Source organism: Dermacentor albipictus, chromosome 10 (assembly GCF_038994185.2).
Source record: "Dermacentor albipictus isolate Rhodes 1998 colony chromosome 10, USDA_Dalb.pri_finalv2, whole genome shotgun sequence".
NCBI lineage: Eukaryota > Metazoa > Arthropoda > Arachnida > Ixodida > Ixodidae > Dermacentor > Dermacentor albipictus.
Window position 1 is genome coordinate 27,810,866 of NC_091830.1, and position 9,373 is coordinate 27,820,238.

At 45.2% G+C, this 9,373-nt stretch overlaps 1 protein-coding gene across 1 annotated transcript; it reads right to left on the bottom strand.

Moving 5' to 3' along the window:
* Window positions 1-1,648: 1,648 nt before the first annotated feature.
* Window positions 1,649-8,971, bottom strand: LOC139050710 (uncharacterized). The gene is made up of 3 exons (XM_070527352.1): window positions 8,820-8,971; window positions 7,342-7,669; window positions 1,649-2,853 (listed from the first exon to the last, which is right to left on the bottom strand). Exons 1-3 carry the CDS (start codon window positions 8,887-8,889, stop codon window positions 1,866-1,868), a joined length of 1,386 nt encoding a protein of 461 aa, XP_070383453.1. The 5' UTR covers window positions 8,890-8,971; the 3' UTR covers window positions 1,649-1,865.
* Window positions 8,972-9,373: the final 402 nt, after the last annotated feature.

A 9,373-nucleotide genomic window follows, 5' to 3' on the forward strand; every position in this document is an offset into this window, starting at 1 on the left:
GGTTATGACCGTGAACCTTCGTTAGTTGTGCGATAAGCCGGGTGAAGTGTAAGTCTGTGTTTGTGTCAATAGAATCCGCTCCATCTTTGAGTTTCTCTAAAGTTCAGCTCCCATTCCGTCGTTGCGTAACAAGATTCTTGAAAATTGTATGTACTATTCACGCTACCACAGAGCACATTGGGCTGAGATTAGCGCCAATGGATGTCGACCCACCGTACTTCCAGAGAGCCTGCGGTTCGCATGTTTTGAGTGATTGTAAAAGTGAACCAAATATCTTTCAAGGTCCAGGCTCTTTTCAGGCCTCTCGGAGTGAGAGGCCTAAATTTCGCAGCTGATACAGCGGTGATGAAGTTATGCCTCAGAGCGAAGAGGAAGATTATCACGGAGGCAGAGCCAGTGGACATACAGTACAACGCAGAAGGGCAAAGTGAACGGCGCTGGTGTCTCTGAACCCCGCTGGTTGGCCGGAGAGGCACTGACGTCATGCTAGGGTTTGGCGAACCTCGTGGGTTGGCGAATCGGGCGCTCTGCGTGCTGCTGTGGTGGCTGTGACAGAATACAAAGATGAGCTAGAAAAGCTATCCGAGGCTTGGCATGAACGGGAGGAGGCTTTGGCCGCAGAATACCGAGGCCAAAGCTTGCTACAATGACAAGAGGCTCGACAAAAAGTTTCGGACTTCAAGACCGCGGAACAGTTTTAAAAAACGATACGGTACCCAAAGGACTTTCACAATTAAATCAGCGGATTCCTAAAGCAATCCGCTTGTTTTGACAACCACCTCCAATGCCGTATTCATGTTTATACAACTCGGTTTCCCCTTGTAGCGTGTAGAAAAGTCTTGACTTCGCAGCTGGTTCCCTTTATTTGTGTAGTGTAAGAAGATGTACCGAAGTATGAGTTGAAAAATGCGTTAGCCGTGGGTTTTGGGCAAAGAGTGACAAACCATGTCAAACACGCATGTTATTTGAGAAATGCACCGGTCATTGTACATCGTTGAGTTCCTAGCTTTGTTTTACTATGATTAAGCAGGAATTTGGGTGTAACATGTAACGAATAAATCATGGGGAAATTTCTGCAGCACGCAACACCAAAGTGCCGAGAAAAAGGTAAAATGTTAGAGCGAATAGAAAAAGCAGGACAAGCACGAGCACTGCCTGCGTGTTTGTCAGTGCTTCGCGCCTCATTCTTTATGCTTCGCTATGCAGAAGTTACACCAACAACCTAAACCACCTCGCCCATGTCGCTATTCCTGACAAGTTATTATTCTTCAAAAATTATTCCCGATTCACCCATTAAAATTTACGTTGCCGGCAGTGGTGATGGTTGTAATGTTTTCCAAGAAATGTTTGACATAATTGGTCTGAACACATTTTGCAATGTGTAATGCATAAATTCACTGGTTTTTGATAGCCGTACATGTTGCCTGAGTCTAGCTTGTAATGTTGCTGCATATCTGTGAATATTCAAATTTGCTATTATGTGTGTCTTGTATGAAAACTTGAGAGTGCGACATTCTTTTTAGAAATGCACTACAGGTGCTTGCAGCGTTTCTGAAAAAAATAGGATTTTATTACTTTCTCTTAGGAAAGATAACGGGACACCAATTTTATCCGCCTGTCCTACGTGCCCTTTCAATGACAGTTTCGATTTAGTCCTATGTCTGCCTATAAGCAGTGCGTTGCGGTGACCTCTGATCAGTATGCGAGATGGACATGGAGATGTCTTGCGACATGGCTACCAAATACACGTCTATGGAAATATAATTATCGTCGTGGTTACTTATGCTATATCTGTCGGAACGAACTGTATTTATACTCTCTGGTCGCATACTAAAACCTGCTTCTATGTGTTCTGCGCCATATATCTATGAATAATACCGAAGAAATCGAACACCTGATCCGCCATACCTAGTTACACCAGATGACAGTCTACGCCATGGATGGAATCCCAAAGCAGATTTTCCATATATGGGGGTAACCAATAGTGGCGTTCCCCATGGATAGATTCCGTAACCAGCCCAGCCGTACCCCATGGTCCCGCGTAACGGAGTACCCCAAGGGTAATAAGCAGAATTGGCCTTACCATATCCCTCAGGAAAACCTAAAGGCGTAACCAATGGGGGAACTCCGTAACCGTTAAATACATATCGCGCAGTCACACGTGGTGTAGTAGTCCATGGGTAAACTCTAAAGGCGATCCGACCAAGTCCTTCGGGATTCCGTAACTGAGCAGACCATGGGTAATAGCTTACACCCGCTCCACCATATCTTGCAGTCTCACGCCATGCGAAATCGCCTAAATTGGGCGGGACCCTTCGGTAGTGTTCGACAGGTGCCTCATTATACGATACTGAAACACGTGATTCTTCAAAAAGAGGTGATAGACCTGGTGTGCCGGTATCGTAAGCACCTTCACCAGGTAGCTCGCTAATAGATGAGGATCTAGGTCTTCTTCCTACAGCCTCTCCGGGCCCGACAAGGCCTGCTGTACTAAACCATGGCGAAGGCTCTCTGCCCGCGCCTGCACTGGTTGCCAGATACCCACCGGTACCGTATGACGTTTCTCGGTCTATGGCATGATCTCTCCGCACAGGTGGAAACAAATTAGTCAAGCTGATGGGCTTGGGACACCTTTCTTGCCGCACGCAGGACTTCACGCCTGCTCGCAGAAGTTCGGCGTACCCTTTATCACATACACAGGCGGGCGTGCCACAGCTTGTAACGCACTTTAGGGGCCGAGGTTTACCGCACTTTGGAGCACAGCTCGATACGCACTGCTGAACTGACGAATGACGTCGACATTTACGAGGACACTTGTCATCCCTGATGCACATCCTCACGAAGACCGGGTGTCTGCATAGAGAAAATGAAAGTCTCTTAACGTGAAAACAAAAATGCAGCGTTGGGTGAGAGCGACAAACGTGTTTCACGATATGATATAAAATGGCTTAACCTTAGAGATACCATAGGCCAGCGTGGTTTGCTATGGTGCTCCACAGACTTGCCTGTTAAGGATGGTGGTAGTTACCAGAGCTCTCTAATGCAAGGTATTCCATGCTATTTCGGCCATATATTTGCTTTGAAGCTATGTTCGCCATAAAACTTGTATTTGTTTTGTTTCGAAATGGAGCGCCTTACAATTCCTTGCCAAGTGTGGCACGCACGTCGCTTCGCCTGCGGTATTTATCACATAAGTATACAGGGTGGGCCAAGCGAAGTAATAAAAATGGTCCGGCCATTACGTAACTTCCACTCGCAGAATTTGAGCGCGCATGTATGCGTGTTTTCGTTTCGTTATATACTGAGGCAACGTATTTAAGATCGAAATCACCGCGCCGGCTGCTAGTGGGCAATTTTCGTGGACGCCTTCGCAACAAATGCTGGAAATTCATAATTTGATAATTAAGCAAATTCATTTGCATAATTATCAAAAAGTATGCTTTCTTCAGTGCTTTCGACTGTACCATCTCTATTACAACAAAGTATGACGTCTGCCTCAAATGTTTCGCAGTGAGACAACAAAAAAGTGAACGTGGGTGTAGCAGCTCGCCCACTCTCTCTCTTTATTGAAAAGCACCCATGGACCTTTATGGAAACCAGATGGCTGCATGACAAGGCAGAATTTTAATAATGCACTTATTCAGGAAACATAATTTTAGTCTTCGTCGACATAGATATAGACGAAAAGACGAAACAAGAGATCAGCACTAAATTTTATTTACCATTGGACTAGAATGATGTGGAAGTTATTCAAATCCTGCTTATGTCCCATGAAAAGGATGTCACAAAGAAAAACAACGAAAAACCCTGTGTTCAAGTAGGTCCTGCGCATTTCGGCACCTCAATATTGTTCGAATATGAAAATAACAATGCAAATATAAATAACCGTGCAAAGTACGGGAAGTTTTGGTGGAGTCAAAGCCACCCCCCCCCCTACCTCCCGCGCTGCCATCCCACTTTCCCCCATATATGGCGCGCGATAATGAGCAGCGATCGTCAGTTTCCCTTGCTCCCGGTCGCGAAATACGCAGTTGCTGCCGGAGCACAACGCCGCCCACCTCTCCCGCCCTCTTTCCCTCCCATACCCTCTAGGCGTTTCGTGCGACGGAAGACGGCGCGTTTGCTCTCCGCTTTCCTTCCTCGTGCGCGCCAGTTTGAGCCGCGATCCTTGGATTCCCTCCCGTACTTTCACTCGGACATACAACATGTGTCACGCGGTGACGGTGTTATCGCCCTTCGACTTTATACGGAACATCGCGGTGACGGCTTCTAAAAAAATTGCTATCGCAGTAAAGAAAAATGTTATGCGGAGGTGGTGCCGAAACTGCTGACTCCTGAGAAAGAAGTTGGGAGGAAAATAATGCTGCATTAAATGGCAAGTTTTGGACAGCCGCGGATAGTTGTTACAAAGGGTCGTCAAAGCAGACATAACTTGGATAAACAAATGTGACATCGAGCTTAAGTCACAGAACAAGGAGTTGAAGAAAGAAAGCTGAGGCAAGACAACGAAGAAAGTGGCAGAATAGTGTGAGACAAGTTCGCCTGAATTGTGTCTTTGATTGCCATTGAATTATGCCCTCTACGTATGTACCTTAAAGTCAAACTCCGTGCCACTTCCTACGTGTAAATCGTGAAGTGACTCGTACGCCAAGTTTGTCTGTGGGGGGACACCGTATCCTCCACCGCGTCAATGCCTTTACGCAATCTACTTTATTAGTGCGCGAGCCTTGGGCACGCATTTTTATCACTGTATTTGAATACCCTTCCTAGTCACCAGATTTAGACCTCTGCTACTTCTTTTGTTACCCTGAAGCAAACTTGTGCTCTGGAGATTGAATTTCGGTAGTGTGATGACAATACAAAAGGAACTGACATCAGTGCAGCGGCACATAACACAAGTTGAGTTTATAAATTGCTTTCATAAATGAAAAAATAAATAATGAGGCTGTGCATTGTGTCTAACGGAGGCTGTTTTGAAAGGAATTACATTGATTTATGGGAAAGCTGGTGAAATTAAATTGTTTCAGTTACTGCACGAACTTCAGGGGCCAACCAGAGAGAGAGAGAGAGAAAGCAAGCAGAGGCAAGGCAAGCAGGTCAACCAGACGAGTGCTCGGTTTCCTACCATAGATTGTGGGTAGGGGAAAGGGGAATAGAAAAAGGAAAAGAGCGAAAGAAGGAGCACTGAGTGCATGTGGGATGATTCACAGGCATCCTATAACGGGTCTTTCAAGCATGTGTACTTAGCACCAACCAGTTATATAAACATGTCGCTGACGCTGTTTCGAGTAAATATAGTACTTACTTAATGATTCCCGTAATTTGTGGTTATGCTCCTTTAGACCCTAACCATTTGTTTGCTTCGATTTTTGCAGAAAAATATAAATATATATACATTATTACTGATGCTTTGACAGTCAGTGGGTCACCACTATGTTAATACTTTGTAATAGATGTAGGTTGGGCGACGCACAAAGATTTTACTTAAAGGCAAATTGTGCCTCACTAATTTTGCTGATGAGCATGCACCCATTCAATCATCACGAGTTCAATATGACTCAATCATATTCCGTTCAATCAGACCCACATCTATTGTATACAGTGTGGCTTTCCGCCATATTGTCGAATTGTCGAAGATTGCCTAAAATGCATATGTTCTATATTTTTCATTCCGCTGATCCTATATGATAGCCGACTACATATGGGTTTTTTGTGATTAGCATTATTTCTAATCACGTGGACCAAGAATGACAAAGTCAAACCACAGTGGTCACAGTAATAATTTGTGACTACGTCTGCTTTCGAGACATCAGCCAGTTTGTGGTACGTCTGTCTCTTTGTCTGCATGCATGTCTGTCCTCGGCTAATCTCTTTTACATCAAGTTGGGTTGGGCAAGGCCCGATGGGTAGAGCGTCGGTTTGGTGGCCTTGGGTAACGGGGGGACTAACTTGAGCCGCTGGGGCATGTGACGGAACTTGTGCTGCATTTGTAACTGACCAAGTCAAGTTGAAAATAACACAGAGACGTTTCGGGACCCCTACGGGTTTCTTGATTCCACTAGAAGCGTGGAAGAGCCGCAAGTCGTTTTTATGCCAAAATATGACGCAGAAAACGGGTGTAGTTGGCAGGCAGATTTCCATCAGTCCTGTTGATACTGTTGTCCGTAGTTTGAATAAAGAAATATTCTCACAAGAGTCGCGTGATCGGATTCTTTTCCAGAGGTATAATAGCAGCGTTTTCACAATCTATGCGGTGCTTGCGATTATCGGCGTGCTCAGCAAGGGCATTCGAGGCTTTTTTCTTGTTGGAGAGGTCCCTTTGGTTCTCTTTTAATCTTCTCGGGAATTTGCCGGTTTGGCCAATGTAACTGTAACGCGAAGTAACTGTAAATGCCATATCGCCTTAAAACAAACGAGCGAGTGAAGAAACCATGAAATGTGTTCTTTGCTGAATCCGACCGGCGAAGCGCACATCGTGTGCAATCTCAAATGAGTGACGTCACGTTAGCGTTCGGGGTCCTTGAAAAAGGTTGCCAAAGAGGTGTTGAATTAAGCCGGTTTCCAATGAACCTCTTTTATGCCAACTTGCATGACCGAGTATGTTACACTTTGTATGTGCCTCTCTTCAGTGAACCTTCTTGACGCCAACTTGGTTCGCGTATGTATGCGTCACTGGGTCTGAGCCGCTCTTCATAATTATCATCGTAACGTATAATACACATTATCCCCATTTTCACAACCAACATAACCTAGATTGCATATCGAACACGGTATCAACAATTGAATAAGCGACCATAAGCGAGATTGCTAAAAAATAACTTCGCAATCATCTGTAAAAATAGATGCACGGCCAATTTTTCATGTATAATCTCGCAGGTGTTATGTGTGAATATTGAATGTGGGAGTTACGGCACATATGCGTTACTTTTCGGCAAGGTTGTGAGGTGGCGTAGGCTCAAGAGGCTGCTTTCGCCTATATACGATTGGCTCATAGCTTCAACAGACCAGAAGTTGACAACAATGCGCAATTTATTAGTTCACACAGTAACACTCTAGGTCAACGTAAACCAACGTAAACCTTGGAAGAAATGGTACAAAAGATGACTCATAAGACTAGATCACCGGACTCGTGCTACTACCGATTATTGTCATCGGCAGTTGTCATGTCGTCAGAACTTACACAAAAGCACACTACACATAATATTACATGATGGAACATGCGCCAGTAACAACTTTTGTCTGTAACGGCACTTGCCTTGTCGTCTAGTCATATGTGTCGTCTTCGCTTGTGTTATTTCTATCAAGATGAACCATCACAAATCCTACTGCGGCTCAACTTACTCTTTCCAGCCAGGCGGACACTCACATCCTGGGGCGCAGGGAATCTGGCACACGATGTCATCGGCCCTATTGCATGTCGCCGGGCAGCCGGATGCACAGGTTCGGAAGTCCCTTTGCCAGCGAAATTTGCAGCGCATGCAATCCTTCCTTGGCACGCACTCACCCCAGGAGTTGCGTACGTAACCGTGCTTGCAAACGCAGGTTCGGAGTTTCTCCCGCTCAGAATGGGGAGTAAACAAAGGTCGGCAGAACGAGTCTAACCGAGGGTTTCCGAACACGGGTTCTTCCAGTTCGCTGCATTCAGGCTGAGAGTCGCAGCCCCCTGATTCTGAAATGGCAGTACGTGGAGTCAGTAAGCCAAGACCAAAACGGCAAATGTCGGTGTACCATGGTATGATTTGCTAAAAGGGCGAACGCGTACAATTCTTCGACCACTGTCGGATAATACAAAATGCACTTGATACAGGCGATGAAAAATTATGCGTAAAGATTAAGCAAAACTAGGCTTCGCCTCCTTTTGTTACGCTTCGCAGTGCCATTCGTACCTCGTATGCAAGATCTGCTACCAGTCCCTGCTAGAGAAGAAGAGACACATGAAGTTTTTTTGTGTACAACCTTCTGCACTCAGTGTTCTTTCTTTATGAAGAGAATTCGTATGAATTACATATTGGCATTAAACGTAATGTCAGCCCTTATATTACTCGACGTCATAGTCTGCCTCTTTTGAAATTGGCGCTACAGCTGGTTTGGGCCGCAAACTGTTTCGCTATAATTCCAAGTGTTGTAAAGTAATAACTCTAACTGGATGACATCCGTGCTGCAGCCAGCACAAAGCACTACGAAACAAACGTGAATTTTGATAAGATTACAAAAGGATAAGGACCCTTTCTGATGACGGATTTGTAATTGTTACCGCAAGGGGTCACTTAGAAGACGGTCAGGACCTTCTTGCTGACGCGACATTGATGGTTATTCCTGACTGCTAATTGTGGCCTACAGCGGCTTAGAGATGGCATCAAAACTATTTCAACGCTAGTATACAATCTCAGCCCTCACTGATATGGCGTTTGCAATTAGGGCAATCCGGAATTCAATCAGGGGTTGATCCGTGGACGTCGCTGTCTAACTTAGCACGGAGTCAGAAATTATCTATGCGTTCCTGCGGCCGTAAAGCTGACGGGTATTACGTTGGTAACTTTGTCAACAGCTGAGTATTAGAACCAAGTGACCTGGACGTGACGCTTGAATCATCAACCGAGCGCCTAAGCAGATCGCGCAGGACAATTTTCACGCGGCTGTGCTTGAAAATTGTTCTCTGCTTAAAAAAATAAAGATCCAACGCGGCGAGTAATCTTTGCAGCTATACTGGTACAATGTGTTCAGGACAGCCTGCACACCACCTCCATCTTCCGATGCGGCAAGGGCCCCGAAACGAAGAGCTTGTATGCTACGGAGCCCTTATTGAAAGCACTACTTACCTGTACAGTTACGATATCCGCTTACCACCACAACGCAAATTGTGGCTACAGCCACTGCAATGTACTGCATGCCCGTGTTTGCGATGCCGCTTGAAAAAAACCTGCGTTCACCTGCTGCAGAAATTTGTGGGAGAAGCTTGCAAGACCAAGCATTGTGCTCCAGCCCGTAGAAGCCATTGTAATACCTACCAATTGTCAGTTGAGCCTTCGATGCGAAGCGGGCATCCTTACTTTTAAACTTATATTGTATTTCATGCGTTAATACATTACCACAATGTGTACGAACAACCTGTATACGTAGAAGTCTTGTAAATGTGAGAATGAGTTAGTCATTTGGTGTGCTATGCTGAGCAGTTGTCCGTAATATGGTTTGCTGGGGACACATTGTAAAGGGATGTTCAAGGCAACAGGAACTTTCCAAGGTATCTTAAGTTCCCTCATGTATTGCGGCAATGAAATTTAATAAATAGTTATCGTTCCCACCGCTCTTCCACTAAGAGAGGGCAAAGTATTTGGGAACTCTACAATCGAGAGTGTAAAAAAGAAGAATGCAT

What these genes read in the sequence shown, in the direction of transcription:
- LOC139050710 (XM_070527352.1), bottom strand. Translation starts at nt 8,889, where the DNA reads ATGCAGTACATTGCAGTGGCTGTAGCCACAATTTGCGTTGTGGTGGTA. An exon ending in CGGATATCGTAACTGTACAG is followed by an intron (nt 7,670 to 8,819) that starts GTAAGTAGTGCT and finishes CTGCCATTTCAG; the next exon opens with AATCAGGGGGCTGCGACTCT. An exon ending in TGTCCGCCTGGCTGGAAAGA is followed by an intron (nt 2,854 to 7,341) that starts GTAAGTTGAGCC and finishes TTCTCTATGCAG; the next exon opens with ACACCCGGTCTTCGTGAGGA.